Below are 15,748 nucleotides of genomic sequence, written 5' to 3' on the forward strand. Positions count from 1 at the left end.
GATGATTTTTTTCTGATCACTTGTAGTTCTTGTTCTTTATTGTTTTCTTAACAGCCTGACTAACTCAGATAATAAATTAAATGAGTATTTACGATAATGGCCTTGGAATAGCACTTTTATGATTGAATAATGATTCAAGAAACGTAGACAGCATAGAGTGGTGTTATTCAGTATTCTAGTTCTTCATTGTAAATCTGATTGACAATAATATTGATGATGTGAATACAGAAATATTGTCAATCTCGATATATTGACGTCAATATAGAATGTATTGACAATACGATTATTGTCAATAAAAGCAATCGTGTAGGGTCACAAGAGTAAAGACGTCAAACGCAACGTGGCCATCAAAGCAACACTGACAGTAACAGTTCCTAGTGGGACTAACATGCGTAGAATTTCCTACTTTAGTGCAAATTTCTAGGCATAACAGTCCCATTAAATATTGTTCGTATAAAAATAGGCTTGACTGATTTCATTGAAGGTAATTTCTATAGTTTTCACTAAAACATATTGATTCTGTTGAAATGTGAACAATACGCTAACTTATTTTAACGTATATTTCTTCCAATGAGCAGAAATTATTCGAAACATTATTCGCCATTTTCTCAGAAGCAACTTTTGAAACATGGGACTGATATGCGTAGAACGGCAGTACAACAAACGTGAAGTTCCAGTTTCTTTGTTTTAAGTTTTGTGATATCTGTACTCATGAAATTTTTATGTGGTTATGAGATTGATCAGAAATAAGGTTTCCTCAGCGATTCAACTTCAAAACGCTAAAAATAAATGCACACACAAAAACGGAGTGCACAATTTTGCACCAATGTTATGCAACTTTTCATAGTTGATCGGGATGATATCAATTAGCCATGAAGGCCTCCAATAAGTTCTCGGTACATCTTTTATCTACCGATTGCACAAATAAAAAAAATACTAAGGCTGTGTTCCATTTGGAAAATTTTCACTTAGATTTGACACTTGTTGATTGGCCGATTTTCGAGAAAGCGTCTGTCAAAATTGATTCGTTGTCTGTCTGAAATAAGTCTGCTGGAATAGCAGGTTTATTTGAAAGTTTTCCATCTGTCAAATTTAAGTAAAAATTCACCAAATGGAACACAGTCTTAATAACTTGAGCACAGAATCGTTTCTTGTTGTGTTTGTCGTATTAGATGCTAGATAAAAACTTCTTTTATCGATATGTGTGCTGAAAATACCTGGGCCGAGTGGATTCAAGGAGAAAGTCGACGAAGAGAATCTTGAGAGTGTTACTTAGGACGTTAGGACCTAATGCAATGTTCAGCTTGAATTGTTTCGCTTAGCTGTAGCAATGTAAACAGAAAATCGATGCAGAGAATCGAACATTACAAGTAGGCCCTTTTGAACGCCCATTGTCGAATTTCAGAACCTAGCACTGAAAAAAAACTCGACGGTACCTCTATTTATGCTTAGAGATAAGCATTGCAAGTCCCTCCTACTTGAAGAATTATGCAATCGAATGGCTTGCTATGCCTCGCCCCCATCAGCAAAAAAAAAACTGGGGTTGTATAAACCGTTCTATAGCATAATTTTCCAAGTAGGAGGGACTTTTATAGCTAATCTAAAAGCATAAATAGAGGTACCGTCTGATAATTTCAGTGCTTGGTACAGAAAACTGTAATCTGTGTATGAAAATCCTTTTTATCACCACAGAAACACCCCGTTCCCGTTTTTTTTATGCAAAATAATGAATGTGCGTTCACAAAACGCACGAAATCATAAAAAAACCATACTAAGATTTTTTTTATTTCAATCAATAGATTAAAGATGCACCGAGAATTAAATGGAGGGATTTCAAGCTAAAATGTTCTGATCTCGAAATATTGACTATCCATACCGAAGTTTCGCATAAATGTACAACCCGTGTTGTGTGGTTTGTTGCTGATTTTCAGTGTTTCCCAATGATTAGGGAACATTCATAGGGAGGAGAGGAGTTTCAAAAGTTGGGACCGGCCATGTATTAGGTGTAATGCAAAACACGCTCCGAGGGGGAAGGGGGGTTAATTGGTAAAAAAAATATACGTAATTTATGGATGGCGTATACGTAATTTATGGCAGGCCCAACAAGCCGCCCTGAAAAAAAAAACAAAGTTGCAAATACCGAAGAAAGAAATACGGATCGGAACAATCGGCACAGACCTACGCGACGAAATAAGGACTACGGTTGGAAACTCGGAACATGGAACTGCAAATCGCTCGGCTTCCCGGGTTGCGATAGGTTAATCTATGACGAACTTCAACCACGCAACTTCGAAGTCGTAGCACTGCAGGAACTTTGCTGGACGGGACAAAAGGTATGGAAAAGCGGGCATCGAGCGGCTACTTTCTACCAAAGCTGTGGCACCACCAACGAGCTGGGAACCGGCTTTGTAGTGCTGGGCAAGATGCGCCAACGCGTGATTGGTTGGCAGCCGATCAACGCGAGGATGTGCAAGTTGAGGATTAAGGGTCGTTTCTTCAACTACAGTATCATCAACGTGCACTGCTCACACGAAGGGAGACCCGACGACGAGAAAGAAGCGTTATATGCGCAGCTGGAGCAGGTGTACGACGGCTGTTCGCAACGGGACGTCAAAATCGTCATCGGCGACATGAACGCTCAGGTAGGACGGGAGGTAATGTATAAACCGGCAATCGGGCCAAACAGCCTGCATGCCGTATCGAACGACAACGGCCAACGATGCGTGAATTTTGCAGCCTCCCGGGGTATGGTAGTTCGAAGTACCTTTTTCCCCCGCAAGGATATCCACAAAGCCACCTGGAGATCACCTGACCAACACACAGAAAACCAAATCGATCACGTTCTAATGGACGAGAAATTCTTCTCCGACATTATCAACGTCCGCACGAACCGCAGTGCGAACATAGATTCGGACCACTACCTAGTTGCAATATGCATGCACTCAAAACTCTCGACGGTGCATAACACACGTCGAAGTCGAACGCCTGGACCCAACATTGAGCAACTACGGGACGCCGGAGTTGCCCAGGACCAGTCTTGTAAGCGGTCACGGTAGTCGACACATTTTCTGTGATAATTGACTGCCTTTGCCTCCGACACTTGCAAAACAAGCTATCATAGTACAGTACCAAACTAAAATGTCATATGAAAGGCTCTGTCATACGACACTGTCGCCGAAGACTGTCACGAATGTATGTATTTTAGTTTTTCTCATAATAAGAGCTGCTGATGGTGTGCTTGTGTGAATTCTGAAAATAGCAAGCAATGATGTCCTAGTAATAATATTTCTGATCAGAAATGGTTTGATTTACACCAAATTTAGGAATTACAACGAAATCACACATGTCATATGATAGCTATTTTGATAATTTTCGTTTAGCTCGAATGTTATTCTACCGCTCGTGTTGTGTGAGAGAGACGACGGTAGAGCATGAGTGTTCGAATACAAACAGACTGTCGCGCACGACAACGAAGCGAGTGTAGTAAAAAACGTCAACTGTTTCAACCCCTGCCCAGGACTACGCGCAGCAGCTGGAAGTTGCACTACCCACGGAAGAGCAGCTTGGCGCAGCTTCTCTTGAAGATGGCTGGATGGACATCCGTTCAGCCATAGGTAGTACTGCTGCAGCGGCACTAGGTACTGCAATCCCGGACGGAAGAAATGACTGGTTTGACGGCGAATGCAAACTGTTAGTAGAGGAGAAGAATGCAGCACGGGCGAGAATGCTGCAACACCGCACGAGATTGAATGTGGAGCGATACAGACAAGCGCGGAACAGACAAAACTCGGTTTTCCGAAGGAAGAAGCGTCAGCAGGAAGACCGAGATCGCGAGGCGATGGAAAATCTGTACCGCGTAAACGACACACGGAAGTTCTACGAGAAGCTAAATAGTTCGCGCAAAGGCTACGTGCCGCAAGCCGATATGTGCAAGGACTTGGACGGTAACCTTCTCACGAACGAGTGTGAGGTCATTGAGAGGTGGAAGCAGTACTATGACCAGCACCTCAACGGTGAAGCAGCAGAAAACGAAGGTGGCACGGCAACAGACCTTGGAGCACGCGCAGAAGACGACAGGCTACCGGCCCCCGATCTTCAAGAAGTTGACGAGGAGATTGGTCGGCTGAAGAACAACAAAGCAACTGGTGTAGATCAACTACCAAGTGAGCTATTAAAATACGGTGGTGAAGCACTGGCTAGAGCGCTGCACTGGATAATTGCCAAGATTTGGGAGGAGGAGATATTACCGGAGGAGTGGATGGAAGGTGTCGTATACCCAATCTACAAAAAGGGCGACAAGTTGGATTGCTGTAACTACCGCGCGATCACACTGCTGAGCGCTGCCTACAAGGTACTCTCCCAAATTCTATGCCGCCGTCTGTCACCATATGCAAGAGAGTTCGTGGGGCAATACCAGGCGCCAGGCGGGATTCATGGGTGCCCGCGCTACCATGGACCAAATTTTCGCGATTCGGCAGGTTCTGCAGAAATGCCGCGAATACAACGTGCCCACACATCATTTGTTCATCGATTTCAAATCCGCATACGACACAATCGATCGAGATCAGCTATGGCAGATTATGCACGAGTACGGACTTCCGGATAAACTGACGCGATTGGTCAAGGCGACGATGGATCGAGTGATGTGCGTTGTTCGAGTGTCGGGGACACTCTCGAGTCCCTTTGAATCTCGAAGGGGGTTACGGCAGGGTGATGGACTTTCGTGTCTGCTGTTCAACATCGCGTTAGAAGGTGTGATCAGAAGAGCTGGGATAGACACGAGTGGCACGAAATTCAGGAAGTCCATCCAGCTCCTTGGCTTCGCCGATGACATTGACATTATGGCAAGGAACTTTGAGATGATGGCGGAAACGTACATCAGACTGAAGGCTGAAGTTAGACGGATTGGACTTACCATCAACGCATCAAAGACAAAATACATGAAAGGAAGAGGTTCTAGGCAAGACAATGTTAGCCTCCCACCCCGAGTTCAGATTGACGGTGACGAAATCGAGGTGGTCTATGATTTCGTGTATTTGGGCTCACTGGTGACCGCCGAAAATGATACCAGCAGAGAAATTCAAAGACGCATTATGGCAGGGAATCGTGCCTACTTTGGACTCCGGAGGACGCTCCAAGACGCTGATTAGATCGGTGGTCCTCTACGGCTACGAGACCTGGACTATGCTCGTGGAGGACCAACGCGCCCTTGGTGTTTTCGAACGGAAGGTGTTGCGTACCATCTACGGTGGAGTGCAGATGAATGACGGAACGTGGAGGAGGCGAATGAACCACGAATTGCACCAGCTGCTGGGAGAACCATCCATCGTCCACATTGCAAAAATTGGGCGACTACGGTGGGCTGGGCACGTCGTAAGAATGCCGCACGACGACCCAGTGAAAATGGTTCTAGAAAGCGACCCAACAGGAACAAGAAGAAAAGGCGCGCAGCGGGCTAGGTGGATCGACCAAGTAGAAGGTGACCTGCGGACCTTTCGCAGACTACGAGGCTGGCGAACTGTGGCCATGGATCGAGTAGAGTGGAGACGACTTCTTCGGACAGCAGAGGACAATAAGGCCTTAGCCTGATTGGTAAGTAAGTACCTAATTTTACTTCCAAGGCTGTGTCGCAATGGGCGAGTTAAATTTAACTCGTTGTTAAAAGTGACAGATGAGTTATCGAATAACCCTGCTATACGATAAAATGCGTTGTTTACAAAAGCTGATATGTCCTTTCGAAAAAGTAATCGAGATTTGTAGTTATCATTCAGGCAAGGAGCGCTTGCCCCATCGAGGCGACGCCGCTACCAGCAGCCAGTGATCTCGACGGGAACGACGCGCAAAGTTCGAGGTGCAAAACTCGAACTCTGCGCGCTTGACAGGAACCGCCTTCCCTACTGCTGCTACTTTTACTGCTGCTGCTGCTACCTGTTTACCCGCCGTCCGAAGCGAAAATGAGTTCAGGCACATTAGCAGCGCTGTTTTATAACTTTTCAGATTCAAGCAGCACGATGTGCAACCAAATGGCACTCGATTATCAGGACTGGGTTTGGGGAGAACGTTGATTTCATGACTTTTAAAACAGCTGTTATGAAAAATTGAAAAAGCGTTTATTGTAACAGCTTACGAGAGTGATTTCTTATTGATTGGTGTATTTGGATTTTAATTTCATCTATAAATGACAAAGTTATAAGCGTTCAAAACCTTACACATTTTCGTGACGGTCGCAATGTTAGCTTTTCGATTTACCCCCAGTACCTTCCTGTAAGACGTAGTCTACGTCAAAAATCCCTGAGATTCCCTGAGTTTCCAGGTTTTTCTTGATAGTGGAAACCCTGTAAACGAATCGGAGCAAAAGCGTTAAATAGTTGGATACTGACCTCAGGGTAGGGGCATTGCACTAGAGACTAGAAGGGGTTTTACAACGGGTGTGCTTTAACATGAACGGCGCGATCCTCGATCCATCGTAGCTCGTATAAGCTTCTTCTTCTTCATCATCCTCGCATTTCAAGCTTATTGTTTATCGCAAATTAGCTTATTACGTGCTCTCAACTTAGTGTTCTACATGCACTTCCACATGCCTGTACCATTTTTGCATTAGTATAATTGTGTGGCTAGTACAATCATACTCTTTATGCCCAGGGATGTCGAACCCAGCCACCTCCATAGCATGGTCTTGCTTTCTAGCTGCGCCTTTATCGACTGAGTATAAGTAACGATGGAGATGAGTTATAGATGGTGGATGAATTGGTGTACATCTAATCATTGCTGACGTCGAATACTAACCGAAGCAGAGACATTCAGAACCGTATTATTGCCGGAATATTTTGCTTACTACGGACTCGCCAAGATGTCTAGTAACCTTCGCTCTGTACTAATTGTACCATTTAGAAAATGCTGACAAGATTGGTACGAGATGTGGACGACGCTCGATGAAGACTCGGATTTTTGAACGATCATTTTTGGTCGGGTATTTGAAAACGGCGCATGGATGAGAAGAATGTATCAAGAGCTGGTGTAGTACCTCTGTCTTCTATGGTCGCTAAATCATAGAAAACACTCCCACGCATACCATCCTGCTTCATACTTGTATGCGCCTCCAGGAATTATCTTTCGACGGTTGGATTGTTCTTTAAAGTTCCTCGCAAACGGATAACACCGGCTATGGCGACTACTCGTATGTCACGCAACAATTTTATTCTTTTTTTTTCCTTTATCTCTCTTACAGTAGTTTGTGTGTTCTTGTTTCATTTTTTTTTGTGAGTGAGTTTTAGTTTTGTGGTAAAGTATCGCTAATTTTTCTTCATTATATAATCGTCTGCTCGTTATCAAATAAAATCCTTTTGGTATCTTTTCTCCCACTTCCTACGTCCCTCGAGCGTGTGCTTTTTAGTTTCTGTTTTGTTTTTCAAATAGTTTGTTTCATTAGCTTTCATAACGTTTTGTTGTTCATTTGGAAATATCTAGTTACCATTATCATTATAATCTTATGGAAATCCGCACACTTATCGATTTACTCACTTGAATTAGGTTTGTATGTGTATCTCTTCTGTGTGTATGTGTGTGTGTGTTTAGCAATGTTAAATTTTTGTAATAAAAAGGAAGAGAGGAAAAATTACCTCCACTCGAAAATATATTAGGGATCGGTTACGTCCGGGCGCGTTCAGGGAATCACCGCGAGCGAACCCGGAGTTGCTTTGTATGTGCGTCCGATGTCCCAAAAAACCTTATACAATATCCAACTCGACTTGGTGGTGCCGATGGCTGGAAGAATATTATTTGGCATGGCCATTACTAAGAACAGCCGGTAAAACGTTTACCTGCTGTACGGCTGCGTTGAGTGCGTCGATTTCCTTCTTGAGGAAGGCATCGACGCCTCCACCGACTCCGTGGTCGGAACCGCTGTGATTCTCAACCTTGGTCTGCTGACGTTTGCGAAGCGATTCCGCCGAGATAAAGATCTCGTTATTCTCGTTCATACGCATCAGGTCGTCCTTCAACTCGACGATGCCGGTAACGGTTTTATCGATCAGCTCTTCGATGTTGCGCGTTTCTTGTTCGAACTTTTCCTTGATTAGATTTGATAGATTATCACTTTCCCTCTCAGTCTTACTAGTTGCTGCAGTTTGTTGTTGTTCGTTCGTTTCCAAGTGGTGGCCGTTGACAGTGACGGCGGCTGCTGTGGCACTACCATTGGCGGTGGTTCCGTTTCTATCCGTAGAGGCGGTATGTTTCTGCCAACCGTTCTGATCGCCGGTGGTGTTGCCAAAGCTTTTCGACTGTTGGCAGGTGGAATCGGTTGCCCCATCATTCGATGCGACAGCACCGGAAGTAGTGATGACGGCGGTGGCGACGGACGAACGTTTCCGCTCACCGCGTGGTACAAATTTCGTTAAAATAAATACAGTGATCAAACAGACTAGATGAAGGCACATAAAAACATTCAGGTACATACGAAGACCAGCCTTAAACTCGAGCAAAACGAATGGAAACGTGGCGTATCCCATGAAAACACGCGTTACGAGACAGGTCAGAATGTCGTAAGATATCCGTTTAAATGCCGTGTCCTGGAAGTGCTCTCGGAACAGCTTCCGTGCGACTCGAGCCGCCATCACAATGAACGCTCCCGTAGCGAATGTCATGTAGTATCCGGGATAGAATCCATGCCATAGGGCACTCAGGCTGAATGTTAGCACCGTGCCGTAGCGCTTCGGAACACGTTCGAACACCAGCATTCGTAGCCACCGGTTCGTGCCAGTATTCCAGGCGTTGATACTGTTGCGGAAGTTGGTGCCGAACTCGAACGCCCAAACGTCAATGTTGGACACCATGTCCCAGCGGGGAGTCACGCCATCCTTTTCGTAACCGTTGAATCCGAGACCGGAATTGTTACAGATGGCGTCGGCCATCAGCCAGGCGAAGTAGTACTTGAAACGGACGGCCGTCGTGGCCATCATCATGTACCAGAACGAATAGAAACAGCCAGAGGCTGCCATAAAGCCGTCCTCTGAAATCAAAACAAATACGGTTTAGGGACAACATTTGGAGGGAATCCCACACACATACCTTTCATAGCCTTGATCGGGTATATAGTGGCGAATTTTATAAAGACCAGCGCGCATACTAAACTGGCAATAACCTTCTTTACGACCACTTTCACTGGCGATGGTTCGTGGACAATCTTCTTTTCGCCGTCGTACTTTCCCTGAAAGAAGAAACGGGTGAGTCTTGTTCCATAACCTGATTGTCAACAAACACTTTTCTAACATTGGAAACTGCCGTCTGCTTGAGGATATTATAGCCCTCGATGAAGTCGATGTAGTCCTTATAGAAGACCAACGGGCCCGCCAACAGACCCTGGAAGTGCAGCGTATACGAGAAGAACTCGAGTGCCGAGGGAAGTTTCTTGATCGCGTGCTCCTGTTGGCTGTGGGTGAGATCTTTCATCTCGCGCGTGAAACCATCGTGGATGCTGAACGCCAGGCTGGTCACCTTCTGGGTGATGATCATCAACGGACCGGTAATGTCCAGCGAGTACGAACCGTAATCATAGTACTGCCGGTGCAGATGGATGCACGATAGGTACGCCAGGGCGACGACCATGACGATTCTAAAATCATGAATAACAAAATGAAATAATTATAACTGCATAAAAGTCTGACTCGGAAGGTCTTACCGTTGCACGATCTGCGGATTTTGTGTGCGAATGACGACATAGCAAACGGCTGGAAGTCCCGCGATGTGTATGGCCTGCTGGCCGAAGCAAAAGTAGCCGAAAAACAGTCCGATGACCAGTCCGATGGCATGCCGGGTGCTGGCCGTCACCTTCGAGGGGTGCAGATAGGAACGGAACACTGACGCAAGGATCAGCGCCAGAAACTGTGTGATGAGGAAGTTGACCTGGAGGAAGAAGGAAGAACCATTATTATAGAGCGAACAAAACACACAAATAAATAAAAACAGCTGAGGTCAAACAAAACAGATCAATCAATCAAACGAACAAAAAAAATGTGATTCTAACTGGAGTAATCTCTCCCTAATGAGGGTTTTCTTGCTTCTATAAACACAGTGGACTAAACAAAGAACGACGACTTGGTTGTTCCCTGCCGATACAATATGCTTCGGATTGGAAGTTCATCACAAGTAAGAGGGTGAGCACCATATTATCAATTATTTATTATGCGCCTTTCCATACTGAGAAAAATGTAAGATTGTTGCAATTTATGCTTTTCTACATCGCTATTCGCAAACCAAACAGTACCGAGGAATTTATCTCAGTGTGCATTCCAAACAATCATAAATGCATTCAAAGAGCCGACCCTTGAACGAGTTATTTATAAAAGTGAAAGTCGAAGAAGAGAATCAATCAATGCACATGGGACCTTTTGTATTGTTTAGTTTCAATTAATCGGCTCTTGCATGGCTTCATCAAATGACATTTGATTTTGACGTCCACTTCTCAACTGTTGGTTAATAATAAAGAACGGGCGGTGAAAGTGGGTGGAGATTGATCGATCTAAGTAGGAATTCAAATGAAAGCTTTTGTCCCTGGTCCAATGGAAAGGAAAATAACGCAGCAGCTTTTTTTGTATCAGGGCTCGACGCAGCACGTGAAGTACTGTAGAAATGCACCAGCAATCCTAGGTGCAAACCAAACAGGATGTTCATTTGAGCGATGTTTACCGCCTTTACCCTAAATAGAAAATATTAATAGAACAGCACCACTTTTCAACACTCTAAAAAATCTTCACGTTCGATTTACGTGAAATTTCACGTAACTGATCTGTATTTAGAAAATCTCAGTATGTTAAGTGACGATAGTAGCTTTGACCTGCATTGGACGTCATGTCCACTAAAATATTGGTGAAATCGACTGTTTACGTCAATATAAACAGATATAGGTTTCTTATTGTGGAAAATTTCAAGGTAATTCCAAGGAAAACTAAAAGAAAATTGAATTCGGAGGATTGCTTCATCGAACTTGTGAGGAATATTTCAATGGAAATCTCCGTTGAATATGAAATGGACCATTCTAAGGTCTTCAGAACTACTTGAAAGTTCCCATTTTTTTCCTGAAGTTAACGAAACTGCCTTGAAGTTCTTTTGTAGTTCGAGAAACTAGCCTGATGCTCACATTGCTTCTCATTAAATTCTGAACTGTATAGGACTTCCTAAAGTTTCCTCAATTTTTCTAAACGATCATGGATCTCCTTAAAGGTTCAACAATTCACTGAAGTTCTCTAAACTTCTTTAAGTTTTATGTGACTTCTCCAATGTTGATGGAACTGCTCTGAGGTTCTCTGTTCTTTTCTGAAATTCTCAAAACTACTCTAAAGTTTTTGCAGTTCTCATGAAGTTTGTGGTACTGCGATAAATTTAATTGAACCACCCTAAAAATTTTTAAGCTTCCATTAACTTCTGAACTTATGCGAAGACCTCGATTAACTTTTTGACGTCTCTGAAGTTATCTAAAATCTAGGAACTGCTATTATTTTCTGAAACTAATGAAACTCCACCTGAAATTCCTCCAATTTTCGGAGCTTACCATACTTCTTTCAAATGCTCCCGCATTTTGCTATAATATTCCTGAAAATTTCTGAAGTTCACGGATCTCCTCTTAAGATCCAAAGATTTATATGAAGTTCTCGAAATGTTTCTGAAGACCTGTGAAGTTTTCGAAGTTTTTCTAAATTTGTGGAACTTTTGTGCTTCCGTAATGTTCATGGAAATAGAACGAAATAATTAATATAGTTCTATGATTTTCATTGAAGTTCTAGATTTTTCTAAAGTCCATGAAACTTCCCTTGAATTATGGACACTAATTTCAAACTTCTTCAGTTTTTTTTCGTGTTGGGTATATTCATCACTGCGACCATTACTTTGATCTATTGTGATATTCCCCGTTTTTATATTGCTTAATCAGTTATGTCGTATCACTATTTTGTGAAGCGACCGACATAGACTGACCAAAAGCATTTTCCCAGCCAGGTATTACATTTCGAATGAATTTGTGAAATGAAATGTACTGCTTGACTGGGTCCTGCATTCCAAATATCAAAGGGTTCTGCCAGCCCCTTATGCAGAAAAATGCGCCTTTTATTGAAGATTGCTACACAAGAGCATAGCAGGTGTTCAGAGTCTTCCTTGTCTATGCCACAGAATCGACACATATCCTCTTGAAGTTTTCCCATTAACTTCAAATGATATTTACATGGACAATGTCCTGTTATCAAACCCGTATAGACACTGAGATCTTTCTTTGATAATTCGAAAATTCAGAATTATGAACCGTTTCGACTGTCTAGCAATGGAAGTGTTGTTCCAATTGGTCTACACTTTATTTTTTTTTTCATTTCTTGATCTCCATTTTAAGAGAACAAGCTGAAACTCCACAGAATGGTTCTGATCCTATGAATTGCTGAGATGATCCTAGCCTGGCTAACGTGTCGGCTTTTTCATTCCCTTCAATTCCACAGTGGCACTTGGTTTTGACAGGCCAATTTCTGAAGTGACATTGCATATTCCCATACGAGTTTTGAATTGGATTTTGCTGATTTTAAAGCACACCAGTAAGTCGTTAACTTCTTCAATAGTCTAGACTTTTCTGGCGTTATTAAAACTGCCTAAACGATTTATTAATTTCATTTAAGTTATCTAGACTGCCCTGAATTTAAGAGTATTTTTAAGAACCCGCAACTTTACTGAAATTAATTGATTTGCCATGACGACAATCTTCCTTAATTATTATAACCATTATAAACGCTCACTAATTTTCCCTGAACTTATCTATGCTTACCTGATGTAGTAATTCAACAAATTTTCTGATATATATATATATATATATATATATATATATGTTCATAATTCTCTGACCCTTCTGACTTTTTCGTATCTTGGAATACCCCATAATTCAACGGAACTCCTTGTAAGTCGCTGAAAATTTGTAGAACTTCACTGAATATCATGAAACTATCTAAAAATATCTAATTTTTTTAGAAGTTCTCTGGAATTTCTTGAAGATATCGCTGCCTGCTAAAAGTTCTCGCATTTTTTTTTTTAATAATGGAAGTTCGTTGATGTTCTCTAATCAAATTAGTTAAATTCTCACATTTTTTTAAGTTCTTGAAATTTCCATGATATAGCACCCTTAAAATACTCTCACGTTTTCCGGGTTTTTATATAATTTTTATCACGTTCCAGAAATTCTCTCGGAGCTTTGCTGAAGTTTCCGGAAGTTCCCTGAGTTTCTCGAAACTTCTTTAAGGTTTCTACAACTTCCTTGAAATTATTTGAACTGCCCTTTGATTCTCCGATCTGTTTTGATGTTCTAGAAGCTTCCCTAAAACTCTCAATTCTATTGAAGATCTAGGTTCTGCTCGGAAGTAAATGGAAATAAATTTCCCTGGAATTCTCTGGACTTCTGTGAAGCTCCTGAAATATTTCTGAAGTTTTGATAAATCCTCTGAAGGTCTTTGTACTTCCCTAAAATTCTCGGAACATGTTAAGGGTTATCGATTTTTTTTTTCAGCACCATCATGGAACTATCCTGATTTTTTTCTAAATGTACGATTGTAGATCTTCAAACTGTTCCAAAAGTCTGGACTAAAGTTACGGGAACTGCTCTTAAGATCTGAAATTCCCCAAAGATCTAGCTTTTCTGAGGTGCTTGAAACTTCTTAAAGATTTGCACAATACCCCGCAAGTTTTCTATATTTCTCAAGTTCACTTGACACCTGTGAAGTTCTCTGAAATTGTAGGAACTTCATAAATAACCGCTTCGGATGCTAAAATAACCGCTTTGAAGTTCTTAAAGCTTTCAGCGTGTTAACTTCCCTTATGTTGCCGCAGTTTGTTTATGGAGCTTCACTGAATTCTCAGCATTTCCTACAGCGACTCACGAGGAGCTACTGATTCCGATCAATAGCGGTGCGGCTTCTTCCTTCTTCTATGGATGCTAATGTGGGCTGCAGCTCGCTGCTTGCAGGCAGCTTTTCGTTGTGTACTGGAGAACACCATCACTCATCACGCGGTGATTGAATAAACACCGTTTGGTGAGACGTGAGACCGGATGGATTACAACTTTGAAATCTGTGTTAGGGAAATCGCTTTTCGCAGGCAATCGGCGATAATTTTAATTATCATACCAACAATTGCACATTCGTGCAATTTTCAATAGTGAAATTTTGAAAAATAATAAAGTCTTAATTTTAACAGATTCGTAGAAACAATTCCTATCGATTGGCATATTAAGAATAAAAATCCATCATCTCTGGATCAAAATCAGACCACTCTCATACCATGAATGACTTTGGTTTTTGAAATTGCACCCCCAATGTTGCCTTCAAGAACATGGTATGTTAGATTTAAACATATCTAGATAGAGCTGGAATTAGGTGTAACAGCTTTTGTAAACAATGACTTCCCTCTATGATTTTTAGGAATTTAAGGCACGCCCACGCAAACCAATATTACCATCGGATAGAGGAAGTCTTCCCCTACCTGATGGTGGTGTCGATTTGCGTGGGCGAGCCTTGACTTTCAAGACATCATCGAAAGAAGTCATTGTTTAAAAAAGCTGTTACGCCCTAATTCTAGGTCTATCTTGATATGGGAACTGACATCCGATTGATGACTTTGACAAATGTCCAAAAAATACTCTTTTACCGTTTTGTCTTGATGGTTGAGTATGCTGAGCTATTAGGGTGTTGAACACGGATGAGGCTGGTGAGTTGTATGTTGTTTGGAATGAGGGTGACGCGCTTGGCATAGATGGTCCACAGCGACTCACGAAGAGCTGCTGATTCCGATCAATAGCGGTGCGGCTTCTTCCTCCTTCTATGCTCATATGGGCTGCAGCTCGCTGCTTGCAGGCAGCCTTTCGTTGTGTACTAGAGAACAATGTTTAACGCCCCCCGCTGAAAACACTGCTGCTGCTGCTGCTGCTGATACTGACGACCGGACACCACTACACACGCTGATTGGAATTGAATCCGATCAGCGGTTGAGGCCAGCCTTGATAGCTAGCTGCTTGCGGGGAGCCTTTCGTTGTGTACTGGAGAACACCACCCACCACGCGGTGATTGAATAAACACCGTTTTGATGAGACCGGATGGAATTCAACTTTGAAATATGTGTTAGGGAAATCACTTTTCGCAGGCAATCGGTGATCATTTTAATAATCATAGCAACAGTTGCACATTCGTGAAATTTTGAAAAAATGATAAAGCCTTAAATTCAACAGATGTGTAGAAATATTTCTGATCGATTGGTGATAAAATTATTGAAATTGGTCCAGGGGCAGTTGAGCTAATAACGTTCAAAATCTTTCATCATTTTGTTACATGTTCCATTTTCGGTTTTCACAAAGTGTACCCCCATATAGAAATCACAGACGTAGTCCTACGTCAAAAAGCGATTTCTTTTACGCATTTAAAAAATTGTTTTTTTATTATAAACCTGGACTTTATCCGTTAAAGTTCTTAAAAAAAAACCTGGAAAACTCAGGTAATTTTATTTAGAAAAATGAGTAGACACTCTGATCAATCTTGAAATAAATTCACGCTAAAAAAGTTGAAAATAGTGACTGATTACAAGAAAAAGTGACTTTAGTGACTTGGCCTTCAAAAAGGAGACTTTTAAGTGAATGGCTTGAAAAAAGTGACCAAGTCACTAAACAGTGACTCGCTACCAGCCTTGTATACGGGACTTCCACAGAGGTATACAGAGAATTTTGAAGCCTATTAGATAC

General features: G+C 42.2%; 1 protein-coding gene across 2 annotated transcripts in view; it reads right to left on the reverse strand.

Annotated features, from left to right (window-relative positions):
- Positions 1 to 7,163: 7,163 nt before the first annotated feature.
- The window catches only part of oys (oysgedart), a 183,668-nt gene continuing 175,083 nt past the window's right edge, over positions 7,164 to 15,748 (reverse strand). For both annotated transcript variants that reach the window (XM_065230452.1, XM_065230453.1), the window contains exons 3-6: positions 9,677 to 9,900; positions 9,268 to 9,610; positions 9,067 to 9,205; positions 7,164 to 9,007 (exon numbers count right to left, since the gene is read on the reverse strand). In XM_065230452.1, coding sequence (XP_065086524.1) covers positions 7,776 to 9,007; positions 9,067 to 9,205; positions 9,268 to 9,610; positions 9,677 to 9,900 — 1,938 coding nt within the window. In that variant the 3' untranslated portion in view covers positions 7,164 to 7,775. The remainder of the gene's footprint in view (positions 9,008 to 9,066; positions 9,206 to 9,267; positions 9,611 to 9,676; positions 9,901 to 15,748) is intronic.

This window comes from Ochlerotatus camptorhynchus, unplaced genomic scaffold (genome assembly GCF_037179485.1).
Source record: "Ochlerotatus camptorhynchus isolate MF236.1 unplaced genomic scaffold, CSIRO-AGI_Acam_v1.1 ptg000330l, whole genome shotgun sequence".
NCBI lineage: Eukaryota > Metazoa > Arthropoda > Insecta > Diptera > Culicidae > Ochlerotatus > Ochlerotatus camptorhynchus.